Source organism: Rhineura floridana, chromosome 6 (assembly GCF_030035675.1).
Source record: "Rhineura floridana isolate rRhiFlo1 chromosome 6, rRhiFlo1.hap2, whole genome shotgun sequence".
NCBI lineage: Eukaryota > Metazoa > Chordata > Lepidosauria > Squamata > Rhineuridae > Rhineura > Rhineura floridana.
Genome location: NC_084485.1, coordinates 71786988 through 71807619, shown reverse-complemented (window position 1 = coordinate 71807619; position 20632 = coordinate 71786988). Strand labels below are relative to the sequence as shown.

The following is a 20632-nucleotide window of genomic DNA, read 5'->3' as shown; positions in this document are numbered from 1 at the left end:
AATAGTTTGATAATTACTGCATTCCCTGGGATCCCCTTTCTTTGGAATTGGGATGTATATTGAATGCTTCCAGTCTGTGGGCCATTGTTTAGTTTTCCATATTTCTTGACAAATTTTAGTCAAAATTTGAACAGATTCAGTCTCAGTAGGTTGTAGCAACTCTATTGGTATGCCATCTGTTCCTGGTGATTGATTTGTTGCAACTATTTTAAGAGCAGCTTTCACCTCATTCTAAAATTTCTGATTCTTCATCAAATGGTTCCTCCGTGAATGAATCTGTCATTCTTGCATTTCTTTTACAGAGTTCTTCAATGTATTGCTTCTGTTTTCTTTTTATTTCGTCTCGGTCAGTCAGTGTGTTCCCTTGTTAATTATTCAACATCCCTACTCTTGATTTAAATTTCCCTTTCATTTCTCTAATGAATCTTTTGGAATAGGGCTCTTGTTCTACCCTTTTTGTTGTCCTCTTCTATTTCTATACAATAACTAGTGTAATAGTTCTCTTTGCCCCTACATACTAGTCACTGTATTATTGCATTTAGCGTTCTGACTGTTTTTATCTCCTTTTCCTTTTGCTTTCCTCCTTTCTTTAACCATTTTAAGAGTTTCTTCAGTCATCCATTGAGGTCTTTCTCTCTTTTTAACTAGAGGTACTGTCTTTTTGCATTCTTCCTGGTAATGTCTCTGACTTCAATCCATAGTTTTTTATTATTTATTTATTTTATTATATGATTTATATCCCGCCCTTCCTCCCAGCAGGAGCTTCTGGTTCTCTATCAGCTAAGTGTAAAGCCTTAACGTCTGTTCCTTATTTGATCTTTATATTCTTCTGAGATGTTATTTAAATTGTATTTTGGCATTATGATTGCTTTGTTGTTCTTCTTTAGCTTTACTCTGATTTTCAATATTACAAGTTCATGATCTGTACCATACTCTGCTCCTGGTCTTGTTTTCGCAGAAAGTATGGAACTTCTCCATCTTTTGCTACCAATTATAATCAATTTGATTCCTATATTGACCATTTGGTATGTCCATGTGTACAGTCGTCTTTTTGGTTGCTCAAAAAATGTGTTTGCAAAAAACAAATTATTGGCTTCACAAATTCAATAAGTCTTTCTCCTGCTTCATTTCTATCTCTTAAGCCCCATTTTCCCACAATTTCTAGTTCTTTGTTCCCTACATTTGCATTCCAGTGCCCCATGATTATTAGCATATCTTGTTTGGCATGTGATCAATTTCTTCCTGTACTTCTGCATAAAATCTCTCCAGTTCCTCTTCTTCTGTGTTTGCCATTGGAGCATACACTTGGATGATGATTATGTTAATAGGTTTCCATTTAATCTCATTGATATCACTCGCTCAGACCTTGTGTTATAGCTCTTAATTGCTTTTGCTACATCACTTTTCACTATTACAGCAACACTGTTTCTTCTTAATTTCTCTTTTCCTGCATAAAATCAGTTGCCTGATTGAAAATGTCCGATTCCCATCCATTTTAATTCACTCACACCAAGTATTGTAATGTTGATGCGTTCCATTTCTTGTGTGACAGTTTCTACCTTTCCCTGGTTCACGTTTCTCACATTCCATGTTCCTATTGTGTGGGTCGTACAACTCTGGACTCTCCTTTTGCATCTGTGCGCATCAGCCTCTGGGCTTTTATTCAGCTTTGACCTATTGACATAATTAGTCACAGCACTACTTGTTCTTGTGTATTGTTCTTCCCCAGCAGCTCGCTGAGTGCCATCTGACCTGGGGCTCTTCTCTTCCAGCACTATCTTGTGTTGCATTTTGGATACTCTGTTCATAGGGTTTTCATGGTAAGAGGTATTCAGAGGTGGTTTACCATTGCCTTCCTCTGAGTTTGGATGCATCTTAGTCTGGTGTCTCAGCTTTGACCATTCCGCCTTGGGTGACCCTGCTAGGAGTCTAGCGTCTTGGTCTAGACTGGTCCTGATGGCATTGCTCTCAGCTTCTTCGACATTCTCAAACCCCCTCACCACATTAAGGCATGCATCCACAGTTCGCTTGTTTGTTTATATTTATATTCATAGACCACTTTTGTACTCCACAGGATCTTCAAAGCTTCATGTAATGCAGAATAAAATGAAATGATTAAAACCTCTTAAATAATCAATATATCACTAAATATATTAAAATCTGAATCTGAGCCATAAAGTGAGCACAAAATAACAAACAATAAGAGTTGCAAGGTTAAAAGTAAACATTCAGACGTCCTTAAAGAAATGTCCAGATAAAAATATAATAAATAGTGAACTTTTAGGAGATGGTTGTTATAACCATTAAGGGTATATCTGAGATGTTATTGTCCATTGACCTCAAAGGTAACTTTAATGAGTAAACTTACTCACTGTAATCTTTAACTTTCGGTTGGTAATAAAGCTGTTTATTGCAGAACAGAAGATTTATTTCTACAATTTAATTTTGTCTTAATCCTATGTGGGAAGTTGCATCTTTGTTGGACTAAACATATGATATTAGAAGAAAGGAGAATTATTATTTATTAAGGATATTTCTAACCTGCCTTTCATCTAAAGGACAATATATAGATTTAACCTCTATAGTTGCTATGAAATGAACATATCTGCATCTGTATTCAAACTCATTTTAACTGTTTTTACATATGGAATTGTTTTTAAATGTTTGCATTGTTTTTATATGGGGAACTGTTTTGTGGCTATAGCTTTTGTATTTGTTTTGTAATTGTATATTTTGTATAACCCACCCTGGGACCTTATAGTAAAGAGCAGGAAAGAAACCAAATAAATAAATGTCTTCTAAAATATATATAATTTGACGCTATGATTTGAGAGCCAGTGTGGTAGTGGTTAAGGTGTTGGACTACGACCTGGGAGACCAGGGGTCGAATCCCCACATAGCCATGAAGCTCACTGGGTGACCTTGGGCCAGTCACTGCCTCTCAGCCTCATGAAAACCCTATTCATAGGGTCGCCATAAGTCAGAATCGACTTGAAGGCAGTACATTTACATTTATAATTTGACTCTTATTGTGGAAGGGATATTTATTTATTTAACTCCTTTTATACTGCCCATCATTTTATTGTAATCACAGGGCAATTTCCAACAAAATATAAAAGAGACTATTATACAAGATACAGCTTGTGGCCCAAGTCCTTCAAGAAGTGATCCTCAGGTAGAAACAAGTTTCATGCATGAATCTGCAAAAAGAAGAGGCTGCAGAGGGGATGCATGGCCAATGCTCAGGGCTAATGGGAGTTGTAGTTCAGCAACATCTGGGATATCTCAGAGCCTTGTTGCAATTAAGGTGTCTTTGACAATAAAGACAAAGGAGCTTTTCTACAAAGGGTGGGTAGAAGGTTTGGATGACGAAGTCTGGCTTGCATTTGTGGTTATTGGTCTGGTTTAAAAAGCTACATTTCCTTGTTTCTGGATTTATTTATTTATTTATTTGTTTCATTTTTAGACCGCCCATAGCTAGTAGCTCTCTGGGCGGTGTACAAAACAGATTAAAAATACAATATTATAATAAAATCAATCACATATATCAACAACAATATTAAAATAAAACGTAGACATAAACATTAACATTAAAAACATTAAAAAGCCTGGGAGTACAGCCAGGTCTTAACCTGTCGCCTAAAAGAAAGCACCGTAGGCGCCAGGCGTATCTCTTCAGGTAAGCTGTTCCACAATTCGGGGGCCACTACAGAAAAGGTCCTAGATCTGGTAACAATCCTCCGGGCATCCTGATGAGATGGTACCCGGAGGAGGGCCTTAGATACTGAACGAAGTGAATGGGTAGGTTCATAGCGGGAGAGGCGTTCCACAAGGTACTGTGGTCCCACACCGTGTAAGGCTTTATAGGTCAAAACCAGCACCTTGAATCTGGCTCGGAAACGAATAGGTAGCCAGTGCAAACGGGCCAGGACAGGTGTTATATGCGCAGACCGATTGGTCCTCATCAATAGCCTGGCTGCCGCATTTTGCACCAGCTGAAGTTTCCGAACTGTCTTCAAGGGCAGCCCTACATAGAGTGCATTACAGTAATCCAATCTAGAAGTTACCAGGGCGTGAACAACTGAAGCGAGATCGTCGCTGTCCAGATAGGGGCGTAGTTGGGCTACTAAACGAAGATGGTAAAATGCATTCCGAGCCGCCGAGGCCACTTGAGCCTCAAGCGACAAGGAAGGGTCAAAAAGGACCCCCAAATTACGAACCTGTTCTTTCAAGGGGAGTGTAACCCCATCTAGAACAGGATGAACATCCACCATCCGGGCAGGGAAAGAGCTCACCAACAGTGTTTCAGTCTTGTCTGGATTGAGTTTCAGTTTATTAGCTCTCATCCAGTCCATTATCGCGGTCAGGCAGCGGTTTAGCACATCAACAGCCTCACCTGAAGAAGGTGAAAAGGAGAAATAGAGCTGCGTGTCATCAGCGTACTGATGGCAACGCACTCCAAACCTCCTGATGACCGCACCCAGAGGCTGCATGTAGATGTTAAAAAGCATGGGGGACAAAACCGATCCCTGAGGGACTTCACAATGGAGAGTCCAGGGTGTCGAGCAATGTTCCCCAAGCACTACCTTCTGGCGACGATCCGCTAAGTAGGAGCAGAACCACTGCCAAGCAGTGCCCCCAACTCCCAACTCCGCGAGTCTCCCCAGAAGGATACCATGGTCGATGGTATCAAACGCCGCTGAGAGATCAAGGAGAATCAACAGAGTCACACTCCCTCTGTCTCTCTCCCGACAAAGGTCATCATACAGGGTGACCAAGGCTGTTTCAGTGCCAAAACCGGACCTAAAACCGGATTGAAACGGATCCAGATAATCGGTTTCATCCAAGAGCGCCTGGAGCTGACCGGAGTTTGTAGTTGTAGGAGGCTTACAAGTTTTAACACCATGCCCCAAAAAAGAGGAGTCCAAGTCCAAAGGGCTTGTTTTCAAACCTGCCTGTTGTATTATTGATGTTCAGCATAGTAGAAGGGAATGTTGTAGTGGCTATGACATTTCCATGGCAAAAGAGCAACTTCAGTCAGTCTTACTTACATCTCTGATTTCTATTTCACAACCTCTTTTCAGGAAGTGTGTAAACCTGAATGAAGAAGTGGGGGAGGGAACAGAACAGGCGTACAAGTTCTGAATCACTCTGGGATGACCTGTCTCAGTTCAAAAGAGGAAGATGCCTGCACCCTGACCATAACATGGGTCTGAATAATTGGTCCATAACACCACATCTCTGGATTTTCTGGTGACTCCCTGCTGCCTCCAGGCCCAAGTAGTTACATACAACCCTGTTCTAAAACTGTACTGAGAAAGGGCAAAGAACTTGAGTGCAGTTATGAAGCAGTAGCTGTGCTATTTTCTTGGCCAGCAATTCCATAAACACTCAGAGCAGGTGGTGGTGGCAGAGGCGGAGCAACAGAGAAGTACACAAAGTCACATGCTCCTTTTAGATGCTGCAGGCATTCTGTCGAATTCTCCTTGTGGGTGAGTTGCTATTTTTCATGGTTTCAAAATACTGTGAGAGGGGTGTAGGCAAGAGGGTATCTAGGGTGCTGTGCTATAGGGTAGATTTATTGCTTAGAGACAATAAGACTTTGATTCTGTTTGCTTAGCATGTGGAAAAGGAAACACTGTGTTAGGACCTACAGAGATCTAGGCTGGAAATGTGTTTGAGCAGCATCTGATCAATTCCCAGTTCTGTTTGAGTTGTGGGACCTTGAATAAGTTGTGTGAATTTTGTTATGAACATTCTCATGGAAGCTAGTATAATATGCCACTGCCCTGATTCTTTCAAAGTAACTATGTTAATTAAGCTCACTGTATGGGCGTTGGATTTTTGCCTAGTTTGCTTTCAATAGGCTTTGCCTTTGTACAGAGACACAAATCAACTGTGTTCTCTGTCTCACCCAAACAAAACAAACCCTTGCAATGCTTTTCTGAACTTAGTGCTTGTGGAAGTGGGGAGCACATAACACTGTAACTGTTTTATAGCAAATTATATTTAAGCTTGTAATCTGCTATTAAAGTAAAGGTTTGGCATTCTTCCTCCTAACATTAGCTGGACATTACCATCAGTGACTCATAATATGATTCTTTTTGATGTGAAAGATACTGCAGATTTTAGATGTTGGTAACGTGCCTATACTATCTTTCTTCTTTTATAGACTGAGCATTAATCTAAAATTGAAAAAGCAATGTAACATTCCAAACAAACTCAGCAGGAAATCATTCCCCGTGCAATTTCACATGTCAAGTAGATTGAGCTATTAAAGTGCGTATGCAAGATTAAACATCAATTATAACACTTACGAGATATTGCCATTATTATGTTAACTGCTGTACTGTATAGTTTCACACCTAAGGCATCAGCATATTCAATAGGGCAGTGGTTCCCAAACGTTTTCCCCACAGACCACTAAAAAATTGCTGATGGTCTTGGCAGACCACTAAGTTATTTTTTATACCTGTTATAGCAATTGTAATGCACTGTGCTAAATGCTGTATGATTTTTAATTGGATTTTTTATTGTTTGCTCTATTTCTTATAAAACACTGAAATACAATATAAGAAATAAAATAAGCTATAAAATACTGTTAAACCAATATGAATATTTAATATGATCGATGTGCCATCTACTGCCTTCAACCACAAATTGGTAGGCGCACCATGGACCACTTGAATTAGTGGTCCACGGGTGGTCCATGGACCATCGTTTGGGAGCCCTTGCAGTAGGATACAGATGCTGGGCACAACTGAAAACTTGATATTTTACAAATTTGGGGGATTTACTTTTTTTTTTAAGTAATGTGTCCATAAATTTCGCTATTTTGTTTTAAAATAGTCACTATATATTTATATAGAGAGACAGTGTGGTGTAGCGGTTAAGGTGCTGGACTACGACCTGGGAGACCAGGGTTCGAATCCCTACCCAGCCATGAAGCGCACTGGGTGACCTTGGGCCAATCACTGCCTCTCAGCCGTAGAGGGAGGCAATGGTAAACCCCCTCTAAATACCACTTACCACAAAAACCCTCTTCATAGGGTCGCTGTAAGTCGGGATCAACTTGAAGGCAGTCCATTTCATTTTTATATATTTATATATTCTGCTTTGAGTTTCTTGGAGAAAGACATGGGATACAAATTTAAAATAGCATTGTATTCACTTAAGTGTCTCTCTGTGCCATCTCATAAATTGGATATGTGCAAGGCCCAGCAGCAGACTCTTTCAAAGATTAGTGGACTGTGGATGCACATATCTTCCCTTGTCTAAAGTTTTTAGTGCCAGTCGCCTTTATCAAGGGTTTAGGAAAGAGCCTTGCCCACTCATTTCCTGTTTAGTGATAGAGTCTGGAAAGCCCTGGCTTCTCTTTTCACAGCTGGAATTTTGTTTATCTGTGAAACAAAACAATCTGCAAGATAAAGCCCTTTTCTTTGGAGTTTCACACTGTCCTCAGGATAAACATTTTCATTTCAGAACCACTGCGTGGAGTTGTGTGGCATCTTCAAGAAATATGCAGAGTGCAGGACCAGTTGCCCAATCAAGTGGTCAGCATTTGCATGCATCTAGCTTGGCTGGGCAAAGACCATAAATCTGAGGTGTGCTAGAAGTTTACCAAGAGGAAAGGGCTGTCCATTCATCAACGTTCAAAGTCACCCTCTGGGAAGAAGCCTTTGCTGCTATGGAAATGGCTTCACTGTAATTTAGAAATGGCTTCTTAATAATTTCTCACTTAATGCACCATCACCAAAACATCTGGTATGCTAATGCTGTTGTACACGTCTTGGGGAAAGAATGGAATGTAAATGCAACAAATTAGTATTAGACTTGTTGTATTCACTTTTAGTATAGTAAGCCAGTCTACTGCCACTTTCATTTCTGAGTTGAGAATGTGGCCACTGTCTCCTTTGTATTTACTGACACAACAACTTCAGTCTGTTTTCATCATGTGGCCTTGATGATAGCAAGAGAGCTTACCAGATATGAACAAGCAGTGATCATGCCAGGGCAGGCACCAGGCATGACTGGGCCCTTGGGCACCAGGCATGACTGGGCCCTTGGGCACCAGTCTGCCCCGGGCCTGCGGTACCCACCTGAATGCCCAGCCGATACCTCTCCGATCGCATCAACATGAGTGCCATGCGTGCTGTGTGTGCATGCCTACCATCAACCAAGATGGTGGTGGTGGGTTCCCTAAGGGGATGATGCCCCCGCTGCCATCTTGGATGATGGCACACATGTGCGCTACAGTATGTGCGCACATACCTGCCATCAATCAAGATGGTGGCAGGGGTCGTTAGGGAAGCCTCCGGCACCATCTTGGTTGATAGCAGGCATGTGTGCACAGCTGGCACAGCATTCACAGCAACGGGAGCGGTAGGTGGGCCTTGCAGGCAGACTTACTGAAGCCTGCGTGGTCTGTATGGGGGGGTGCCTGGGAGCTTCCTCTCTGCTATCTGCAGCAGGGATGGGAGTCGACACTGCTGGAGATGGTGGAATGGGAATGTTACCTTCCCACCCTAGGGAGGAGCCCTTCAAGGGCCACTCTAACCCGCAGGGACCCTCGACCAGGGCCCAACCTGGCCGCCCTCTGGTGCCAGTCCTGGATCATGCCACTCTTCAGATGGACAGTTATGGTTACACCCTAGCAGAGACACTTCCTCACAGGCCTTTTGTGTTACTTTAAAATAGAGACTGATACTAGCTTTCAGTAGTAAATCTATTTTAACATGGTATTCACCACTGTCAGGTCTTGATGCTTCAAAGTAGGGGCATTTATAGTGATACATATCATACTAAAACTGATGTTGAATGTTAGTAGAAACAAAGCTTTTAGTTGGCTTCCCTTCTTCCCCAGCCTCCCAACATAGTATTACATTGCTTTCTATTTGGGTAGTGTTTGAGGTACATATGTGGTGGGGTGTAAATGTTCTACCCATATTCATAAACTTTGGGTGGGAAATCTCTGGTGATTTCTGAAGACCAGTGCAGATCAGTGGGATCCTACGCTTTTTGTTGCACCACTTCATTCTGCGTTTGCTTTTATGACAAGTAAAAATGCCTATTAAATCTTTCGTAGCAACTCATCTGTTCCAACATCTATCTTGTTTTGGACTGGAAAGCCAATAACAATGACTGAGGCCTGTTATATTTTTGGGTAAGGAATAAATACAGTGCCATGAGAAATGCAGGAAAGTTACTCTTGCCTTACTAAATCCCCATGAAAATCGTTAACAGAATTATCTCCCATTGCTTCTTCAGCTTTTAATCTTCACAATGTTATCTAAAGTGATCTACTTCTGAAGAGAGAAGATTTACAGACAGTTCTGTTTGGAGAAGGTTTGGGCCTGGCTTTTGTACTCTTGTAGTGACCTCTTCAGATTTGAGAGTATCTGAATGAACCCCCTAATGTATTGAAAACATGCCAGCTAGCCCTGCCCCTGATGATGATGCATGCACTGACACTCCACCAGCCATGTGTTTGGCTCTGTAGCGTACATGCATTTAGGGTCCATACACATGGCTGAATGTGTGGCCAATGAACATTGCTGGTTGCACATATCATTGCCAGGGCAGGACTAACCAGCACAACATCCTTGAACATACTTCACTGTGTGAAAGAATTTGTGTGTTACCCCCTTTGGTGTATGTAGGAAAAAGAACTCTCCAAAACAGAAGAGTAATATTTGTTTGAATTTTTGACTTGGATATGCCTTTCTTAATTTTTAAAAAATAATTCACTATTAAAATTGTTCCCCTAGATGTAAACATGCTATGATTTCTGGAGAAAAGAATCTCTAGATTCCCATAGAAAGCCTTCGTTCCTGTTTCATAACTTACTGACTGACTGATTGATTCATATAAATGTTTCCACACATAGCTTTCAACTTCCTAGTAGGAAAAAAATGCTCCTGTGACAGTATTTTGTTCTTCCTCTTGAATTTAAATCTTCACTCATGGGTTTGTCAAAGCTGCTCTATAAAGTTAGCTCTTCAGCCTTTCCCAACTTTTGAGTCCGCAGATGTTGCTGGAGTAGTTCTAAATTCATGCTTGTGAGCAAATGACCACTTCATTTATTTATTTATTGCATTTGTATCCCACCTTTCCTCCAAGAAGCTAAAGGTGGTGTACATGGTTTTCCTCTCTCCATTTTATCTTCACAACAACTCTGTGAGTTAGGTTAGGCTGAGAGACAGTGACTGAATGACTGCTAAATTATTGTTCAAGGCATTTCTGACATCTTTTCAAGAGTCCCTCCTTTCCTTGCTCTGAAACAAGTGGACAAATATGATTTCTCTCTCTCACCCTCATCTTCTGTAATTTAAAATATAAGGACACATCATAGATCAGCTAAGAAGGCCCTCTTAATTATTCCATTTATTTGCCAGGTTTGGAAGCAAGGAGAAGTCATATAGTGTGCTTGGTGGCTGCACTATTATTTGGAAATTATCTTCTTTTGAGATTCAGCAAGCTCAAGCACTTTTGAGAAGCGTTGGGGAAACCACCTTTTTTGGGCTGGCTTTCAGTGGCTAGAGTTAAGCTTGTACAGGCAGGAATTTTGATAAATGTTTTCATCTGATTTTATTACACGTGCTGCTGTAAAATTTTAATCTGCCCTAAGGATGAGGGAACCTGCCATGATCTCCTTGAAACGTCCTCTGAGGCCTCTGGTTCTGATGATGAGTGGATGGCGGGGTAGATTTTGTTATCTCTTAACACTGCGTTGTTGGCCTTGGTGCCATTGTTTGTTTGTGTACAGTGAAATGACTCCAGGAGAGTGATTTCAGTGATCTTTTCTTCAAACACAATATAGATTAATGCACTCCCAGTTCCAAAGGACCTCATAGGCACAGTGTCTGGTAGTCATAACATTGCAGGGCCATCTATTAGTCCACAGATGTTTTTGTTTATACACTGAAAATGTATTTTGGTACCAGACAGGAAAGAGTTGATATAACTGGAACCCTATAAATTTAATAGTCCCAGATTCTTCACTTTGTACACAGCAATTTCAAGCCATCTGCAGAGGAGGCAAAAGGGTTGCTAAACATTTTTTCAATGCAGACTAGACTCAAATGCTACCAGTACAACACTGAACTGCTGGTGTGAATTGCAGTTACTCTGTGTGCCTAAGAGAACAGAGGAGGAGATGAATCTACTAGCTTCTAGATGATAGTGCTTGAGTAATTGAGTGAAATCATATGAACCTTCAGCATAGGCTTTCATTCAGAATACAGAGAATGGACCACTTATAAAAGAAAGTAAGGCTGGAATCTTAACCCAACTTACCTGGGAGTAAGCCTTATTGAATTCAGTAAGACTTACTTCTGAGTAGACATGGTCCACTGTAAGTCTGGGTTTAATTACGCAGAACAGCCTTCTTCAGCCTGGTGTGCACTACAGTGTTTTGAATTAACTCCCATCAGCCCCCAACAGCATGACCAACGGTGAGGAATGATGGGAGTTATAGTCCAAAACATCTGGAGAAACAGCAGATTGAGGAAGGCTGACATAGAAGGTAAGGGGAAAAAGCATTTAGGGCAGAAATAAACCAGAATTTCTTGCTCACTGTAATGTGGTCTTGAGGTGTTTATTAGCATTTTTAAAAAATATGTATATGAAGAAAATAATTGCTACAGCTATACTGCATAATTTAATATACATATTCCTATTTGTACAAGTAAAATGCAATGCTTATATAATTCCATCTATTGCTCAGCTGCAGGATCTATGTATAGATGACTGCTTTATCAGCATTTCTGTTCTCAAGCATTTAAACAGTTCCCATTGCCTGGATTATATTCTAGATTGTCCTGTCACTTCAGTAAAAAAAATCTTGAAAGATTGATAATTATTGTACTGTCATAGAAAGTTTGGAATGGAAGTTTACAATGTCAGGAAGAGTGGAAAGTTTTAAAAAAATAATTTCAATTTTATTAATTTTCAGAAAAATAAGTCATACATCCATTTCATAATTAAAGTAGAAATTGGTTTGCTGTTCCTTGACTGTCTGTTAAGCATTTTAGCCAGAACATTTCCATGTTGGATGCCAAATCTATAGACAACTAAATAAAAAAGCTTCTCTCTTTTCAGGGATGCCAAGCATCTCTTAAACTTGGGTCACTAGAAATACTCTGATTCTGGGTACCAAATCTGGATAAGTTTATACTGAAAAACAGCTAAGGAATTAATAAAAGATGCTAGCGGATTTGTGCCACTAGTCCCTTGTTATACCCTCCTTTCTGAGCAATAATATATGCAGCCTTCTCGGGGCACATCCCAGGGCTTCCTGGGTTTAGTATAAATTCTGTCCATCGTTTAGCAGCCTTCCTTGTTACTAACTTGGACCAGCAGACATTTCATTTTTTTGTGTACTGCACTTGTCAGTGATATGCCACCAAAGAACTGGAGTTTCAGTGTTGATGCACCAAAAGCTATATATATGTGGAGCCAAGATCACCACCTGTGTAATGGATTTTCACACTGGCACTGACAACATGTGGTTGCGTGGGCAGTGCAATGAAGAGCCATTGGAGTACTGGTAGGTTGAATACTTAGAGTTCTGGGCTGGTATTAATGGAACTTCCACAAGAAGTAGTGATGACCACCAACTTGGAAGCCTTTAAAAGAGGATTAGACACATTCATGGAGGATAAGGCTGTCAATGGCTACTAGAGGTGATGGCTATGTTCTACCTGCACTGTTGGAGGCAGTATGCCTCTAAATGCCAGTTACTGGGACTCACAAGTGAGGAGAGTGCTGTTGTACCCAGGCCCTGCTTTTGGGCTTCCTATAGGCATCTGGTTGGCCACTCGGAGAACAGGATGCTGAACTAGATGGGCTGTTGGCCTGATTCAGCAGGCTCTTCTTATGTTCTTAACTGCAGATAGTATCAGGCCACTATTGTCTTGTAGTTGCTAGCAAATTACTGTCATAAGGTGGAAGCAGTGATAGGAAACTGATCCTCTGATCTAAAATCTGGCAGGAGGAGTCCAGAAATGCTCTGTTTCACTTTTACACATAACCAGTCCACACCCAAGCAATTGGGGTTTTGGAGACCCTTTTTTCTGTTTTCTTTCTCTCAGGTGCTTTCCAGGATGTTGCCTTTGTTGCTGTTCCTGTGGAATGGATGGATGCTTGCTTCTGCCACCCCAAATGTATCTGCTATCCCTGTGAAGCAGTGGAGCTGTTTGCCAAAAGGAGGAGCAGCTGAAGCAAAGTTGCTTTGTCGCATGCATGGATTGTATGCCAACGGATCCAACCCAGGAGCATTCCAGAGCCTCTACATGTTCCATGCAGTCTCGGACTCAACCAGCTGCCACTGGAGAGACATAGCCAATTGCACCCTGAAGGCCAGTGGAGAAGTTGGACATTTTTGTTATGGCATGGAAGCAGACAGTTCAAGTTTTCGCATTCCTGTTTCTTGCCGACCTTTGCTTACACACCTGGACTCTCGTTCAGCCGGAAGCAGCATCACCCATGATGGTTCATGTGATGTTGTTCTAATTTCTGCTGCTTTATGGAAACCTGGTGCACCACTGCATCTAAGAACTATAGTTGGAACCCAGAACGCTAGATTTCTTGGAGATCAGTTGCAGCTGTCATTGATTTCACCCTCTGGAAATAACATCACCCGCCTGATTGTTAATTGGGAATCTCAGGAGTGGGAATTAAAGGGAACTGACTTAATTAGATGGGGTCCCCCAGATTGGGTGGTGCCCATCAAGGGGACACACTGTGACCACCAAATGTCCTCTGTTAGGTTTAAATTCTATGGTCATGTTGCCATCACAGAGGAGATAAGTGAGCAAGGTTTGTATCGGGTGGAATTTGGCTCTCAAAACAAAACAATTCTTAAATTTAATCCCCTGATAACAGACCTCCTCCCGCTTCGCCATATGACAAACCCTATTGTTGGGTCTCATGTCTTGAAACTGGATCAACCTGAACAAATTGTCATGCACCCCCAGACCTCACTGAAGGAGGTGCAAATTCATTTTGAGGGCTTGAATGTGTCACAGAGAGCACCTCAATGTGCGCCTTTTCTTGGAGTCAGTCACAGAGGTTGGATGGAATGGATTAAAATGTGGGAAGGAGTACATTATGGGGAAAGGCCTAAAAGAGAACTGAAGGATTGGCTCGGGCCCCTGGGAGCAGGTGTTTCTTTCATAGATGCAGCCAACATAGAAGTGCTAGCTAACAAACTTTCATATTCTACAAAACAGATAGGGAAACTGACTGCCCCCTTAACCAAATCTCTCTTGCAGCTCACAGAACAGCCACGAGCTATCAGTAAAGTGCTCCCCGTCTGGGAAGCAATTTTAGAAAATGACAACATTTTGATAGTCTCTGGAATCCAGTCCCTCCAAAACAATGTTTCGCTGGCTTTAGCATGTGAACAGGCACAAACAATCACACAGAATATAGTCATGGGAATGATTCGAGAGGCCAAGGCAGGAAAAATTCCCATGGAGGTAAGCAATTTAATTCGGCCAGAGCTCACTCCAGGAGAAATAGCCTTGGAAGCTTGGTGGAAATTGCTCAATGCATCTTATGATTCCACCAAGAATATGTTGCGGTTATTTTTAGTGACTGTAGAAGCCACCCAGATTATTCCAATCTATCCAGTGGTTCCCTTGGGTTTCCAAATTGACAAGGATTTGGTCATGTATTCCAGAGACTCCAATAGGTGGGCACGGATGAGGGACGGTGATTGGCAAACAGTTAATGTGCAAGGGTGTGTAAAAAGGGAAAACTTGGGTTTTGTATGTGATGACAGCAGTTTAGAAGAACACCATGAATGCTTCTCTCCTCAGTTTGTAAATAGTTCTCATTGCTCTTTTGATGTAATCCAAGAAGAAACTTCTACTGTTGTGTATACTGGGAAGGGATGTATTTGCGTAAGAACTCCATGTGAGTTTGTAATAATTAATGGTCTAGTTATTCAACCTATGTTGCCTTATATTAATCGTTGTTTTTGCAATATTAGTGTGATTGTAGGATGTGATTTCCAATTTCGGGTACCTGTTTGGACTGTGCAGCACATGAAGGCTTACCCCTCTTTGTATAGAGAAATCTCTCCTATTTCTCTAGGCCTTGGTCTTTCTACTCTGAAAAATCTGCTTTCTCACCCCTCCCTCAAGCAGGAATTGTTGAAAATCAGAGATATGGGTGAAAATGCTGCACTTGAGATTCGACATAGCAATCAGGAGATTGCTCAGATTGTAGCCACAGTTAAGTCAGCTGGAGACTATGCTTGGTGGGAGGTGCTTCTTGGATGGTCTCCAAGTTCAAATGGTATACTAAATATTGCTCTCCATCCTATTGTAGTGATTTTAATCTTTCAAGTGGCACTGGTGATCAGTTTGTTGGTGTTGGTCGGATGGATGAAACGGCAAACACACAGACTTCATGATTTAGAGGACCGCATATATGCTGCCCGAGCAAGATTGTGATAGGGATACTTGTCAGATATCTCCATTTTGGCTTTCATCTTGTCTGTTTGTAGTTGCCATGACCATGAAGGGACAGAAGCAGGCTGTGCTTTTAGCACATGTGCATGTTGTGTGTGGTTGTCTATAAGGAAAGCTGAATGCATGAGCTCCTGCTTGCATGTAAGGACTCTGCCTGATCAGAACACCTGCACAAGCACAACTCTACACAGTTATGAACTGCACATGAGTAACACATGTGCAGCACTATGGAAAAGAGTGTATCCTAACCTTTAAATGCCCTGGGCTACAGAATTCTTGGGTGCATGAAATCCAAAGTGTTATATGGGAGGCATCAATATTAGCATGCTTCTGTCATTTATTGAAAACACATCTCTTTGCTTTCTTGATCATTAACACTGGATCTTATAGCCTAATTTTTTATATTTGTGCATACAAAATGGTTTTAATATTAACCAAAAAATGTTTAATTAAAAGCAGTCTAGAAGTATTTTTAAATAAAGACCCCTGCATCCAAATGCCATCAAGATAATAGTCTGCTACTCATTGAGTAATAACACCAAGAGCCTTGGATTTTTGTGTTCTCCTACTTAGTGCCAAACATCCATCAAGCATCTAGTGCCCTCTTTTTCAGACAATAGTTTGGGCATCTCCAGCCTTCTTATATTCCTGGAAAGCCCCTTTCAGTAGCCACTCTTGTCTTTTTGTTTCCCAAGGCTTACAACTTGGGAAGAGAATAACCCTGCTACTATCCATGCTGTTCATGTCTCTCTTTCTCATAAGGAAAACCCTACTGGATCAGACCAAATGATTATCATTCAGCATCTTGTTTCCCAGAGTGGCCAAGCAAATGTCTATGGAAAGCCTGCAAGCAGGACATGAGCCCAACAGCATTCTCACCATTTGTGCTCCCTGGCAACTGTTCTTCAGAGACATACCACCTACAGTACTGGAGGTCATACATAGTCACTGATAGCCTTTTACTCCATAAATTTGCCTTGAAAGGGGAATTAGACATTCAAGTTGGTGGCCATTGCTACAACTAGTCATAGCAAATTTCATAGTTTAACTTTGTGCAGTGTGAAGAGGGACTTCCTTTTATCTAGTCTGAATCTGCTACCATTCAGTTTTGGATGACCTGGTTTCTATTTTGAGATAGCACCATTCTCTGCACCATGTTTTTTTTATACATCTCGCATGCTTCTCTACTTGCATGCCATTTTTCTAAACCAAAAAATCCAGAACAACATACTTCTCCTCTGCACTATTCCCAACTTTACAATATCTTTTTGTGGTGCAATGACCAGAACTGTGTACAGTACTCCAAATGTAGTTGCACATTAGATTCATATGAAGGCATTACAATATAAGTTGTTTGTTTCCTCACTGGGCACCCTATTTTGTGTCCTACCTCTCTGCATTTCTTCCCAGTAGAACCCCTTTTGTGGCATGGAAATGCCAGGCCCCCTAAATTCCTTTTGCACCCTGCAGAAACCCTACTGTAGTCTGGAAGCCTGACCTCTCTGTCTCGATCTAACCCAGCAGCTGAAGATCCCTCTCCCTCCATGCACTTCAGCATACTGAAGAATAGTTAAAATCTCCCTTTCCCTTGCTCTTCCTTTGCCTGGATTCTACCACACAGCCTTTGGTTCACTAGTTTCCCCACTTTTTCTCCCTCCTCTGTGCCTTCAGTAACTTGCCTACATCTACTATTGTCTTGCAATAAGACAATAATTTGAGTTAAATCCCAAAGTCAACTGTTTTCCCTCCTGGGAGCTTTACAGTGCGTTCCTCTTGATTTGAAATGTACTAGTTTCTGTGCCACTTTACCAGACTGACAGCAGCCTGTCCTCTGACAGAACATATCCACAGGCTGCAGAGGGAAGAGATCCCCCTAGAACATGACTAAATTTTCCCAGTCATACTGTTTTCCCAAAGGACATAGGATTGTATTCAGCTATGTCCTACTCAGAGTAGACCCATTAAATTTAATGAACCTAAGTTAGTCATGCCTCCTAGCACTGAATACTATCCTTTCTGAACTTGCAAGTAGTTCTCAGATTTGTGTAGAAATGCATGGTGCAAGTAAGCAAGCAAGGCAACAGAAATTATCAACCCTTCATCGTTCTCTTGTTCCTTTTGCTGTTTGTATCCCCTTTCCATCCTCTGTATTTCCATGGAACTCTAGGCTAATGGCTTTGATGGTTAAGCAGAACTAGAGGAGAGTTGTGCAGATGATAGCACTATACCAGTACTAGACCTCACTGGCTTTTAGACACCAGGTCAAGGCAACTGTCTTCCTAAGGGCTTTTGGGTTGCTCTGATTAACAATCTCTCATTTCTGCTGCTCTGATCAGTTTTTGTTGTTATTAGTTTTTATAGAGGGCTTTATAAGTGTTTAGAGGATTTTAATATTGTTTTAAATATGTTAGCTGCCTTGGAGACTTCAGTTGAAGAATGGGTTACAGATTACTTGATTAAACTACAGATAGCCTGGGAGTTGATGTCTAAATCCTGTGTGCAGAAACTAGCAGGCACTGCCCCCCACACTACCCATGTATGTGCTGCAATTATTAGATTTTTCAAGTGTACCATGCAGGCAAAATGTTTGGCCACTTGCATAAGGTAAAAGCAGGTGGATTGGATCCCTACACATGCATTTCATATTTCACTGTGTGAAATGGTCATCTAGAGGAAGTTACCCAGTAGGTGTTTTCTGAAGAGAATACATACCACGTGGTTCTTGACTATCTCAGCCTGCATAGTAACATAAGAACAAGATATAGCTCTCCAGAGATGTCGGGCAAGTGAGCCAGTTTGGTCTTCTAAACATCAGAGTTACCACTTTCAAGTCGCTTCACTTCTATTTTAGCTTGTTGTGTGTTTACACAGTCCACACCTACACCCACGCAACAGTAGCAATTTACCCAAGAAATAACAGGGCAATTTGTTTTTATTTCTGCAGGGACTCTGTACTCAGAAATGAATTGAGTTTAGAGCCTAATTAATTTCTTCCTATTGTACTAGTTGCAGTACAGAATTTCATGTGATAGAGAAGCTTTATTCATAGAGCATAAGCTGAGATTCCATAATATGAACTCCGTATGTAAATATATTTCACCAGTCTGTAACTTGCCTGTTCCCTTGAAATGTTGTTTTATGGTGCAGTGTCCTTGGGAAGTGTTCCAGACATTCTGGCTGTCTCTAGCAGTAGCATGCACTTAGTAGCACCTCCTGTTTTACAGCCTGTTCAGCCAATATGATCGGATGTCTGCCAACAAGATACGCCCTGCCACCTGAGAAGGTCTAGGACAGTACCTAAAGAGTACAGTGGCAGCCGCTGTGATGCATAAACCTGAAAATAATATGCTTGGAAAAACATAACAAAAAATGAGAATTCCTTTTCCTTAAAAATATAAATAAAAGTAAATCCTAAACATAAATCATTGTATAAATTCATTCGCTGTTGATGCTTCCTGGTAAACACAGTTCTTGGAATTGGCTGTTGGCTCATAGGTTTGTGTACACAAAGCAGTTATGATATACTAGGCTGTTAACACGTAGTCTCACTTTGATGGCAGTGGATGCAAATTGAAATATATCTCCTGCTAGGAGGGTGCTTGCTGCTATGTATTCTTTGAAAGTCTAATCTTGATTCTAAACTTGTGGTACAAGCCTTCCTAACATACTGCATCTCCTCTCCACCAATTCACCTTCCTTTGTGGCTTCCTACTTAGGCTACAGTCGTATACCCACATGCCTGGTAGTAAGCCCCAATGAATTCAATGGGACTTTTTTCTGAGTTGACAAGGAGTACACTGTTTATCTCACAAACGATCATGGGTGCTTGTCATAAGAAAGATCTTACGGGGGAATATTTTAAAGACATTCCCTTCATAGGTAAAATGAGGAAAGCATGCAAAATTTATATAGTCAGATAAAGGAATGCAAGTCCTCATTTGTAAGAATGAAACTATGGAAGTAATACTCTATTTAGATATAAATTAACATGATTTAGTGGTCAGAATTGTGCCACTAAATTAAAAGTAATATCAATGGGAAGCTTGATTTAAATCAGTTATTTAAATTGACCTTTTTTCTTGCTAAGTGAAATCAGTGATCTTAATTGCCTTAATTTAAAATCAGATGTTGTCAACATGATGCCCTCCAGATGTTGATGGACTCCGAACTCCAGTCACCCCCCCCCCCCAGCCAGCATGGCCAATTGTTGGGGATGGTGGGAGTTGTCCAGCAACATCTGGAGGGTGCCATGTTGACTACACCTGATTTAAATAAATCCACCCTGGGACCAGGCAACCTCAATACATGCGACTTTTAAAAATAAAAGTGCATCATCTTACTCGCCCACTTCAGGTGTCCTACTCATGATGTAAAAGCAACATGAGAGCGAGGAGAAGTGTGCCGAGCTTGCAGCCTCTGCTATCCCCATTATCTCCATGAGCTTCAGGGCAAGCTTTAATTCTCATCCCCGCATTGTCCTCCACAAGTTCAAGGGTGGTTTTCTAAAAAAGCAGGGAACCTTGTGTACTCATGAAAGCAGGGGGCCTCGTGTACTCATAAAAGCTCCCCATATGATGTAGAACTGATTTTTCCAGTGTTCTGTAACACATGGTAAGCTTCAACGACTTCAGGAGGCTCCTTGCTTTTTTAGAAAATCATCCTCCAGCTCGTGGAGGGCAAGTGGGGAGGTGGGGTAGACCGTAGCTCATTCATCTCTACTTGCATGTTGCTTTTGTACACTAGTAGAATATCTGAAGGGGGCTACTGTAATGCAGCAACTAAAATAGTGTATTATGAGCCAGCAAGTCTCCAAAATGTAATTAGTTGAACTGTAGGGGAATCTTCTGTTTGCCTGAGCCTCTGCAGTAGAGAGAGAATAGTACTAGCCTAATGTGCAGGGATGCTCATGTATATGAAGGGCTATGTGCTATGTAAATACAATACATTATGTGAAGAAGGTGTTCTGTCGGCTGGATCAAATGTTGTAACAAAAATATATAAGTTGTTGGAAAAAGGAGGAAATGGGATCCAGGCTGGATTAGTGGAGATCCCTGAACAGAAATATTCAGCTGGTGAACTTCCTTATAAAAATAAAATATGCAGTACTAAACATGCTGATGCCAGAAACTGGCCACAAATTTAAATATTTAAAT

General features: G+C 41.2%; 1 protein-coding gene across 14 annotated transcripts in view; it reads left to right on the top strand.

Annotated features, from left to right (window-relative positions):
• PPARD (peroxisome proliferator activated receptor delta) overlaps positions 1-20632 on the top strand; it is a 72600-nt gene that overhangs the window by 19899 nt on the left and 32069 nt on the right. For 2 of the 14 annotated variants that reach the window (XM_061632307.1, XM_061632314.1), the window contains exons 3-6: positions 5085-5492; positions 9086-9163; positions 9268-9345; positions 13092-18901. The exons of 4 other annotated variants lie outside the window; for them this stretch is intronic. In XM_061632307.1, coding sequence (XP_061488291.1) covers positions 13104-15461 — 2358 coding nt within the window. In that variant the 5' untranslated portion in view covers positions 5085-5492; positions 9086-9163; positions 9268-9345; positions 13092-13103 and the 3' untranslated portion in view covers positions 15462-18901. Of the gene's footprint in view, positions 1-5084; positions 5493-6197; positions 6280-7482; positions 7765-9085; positions 9164-9267; positions 9346-13091; positions 18902-20632 lie in introns of those variants that run through there. 8 more of the 14 variants (XM_061632312.1, XM_061632311.1, XM_061632315.1 and 5 more) reach the window with 8 other exon arrangements.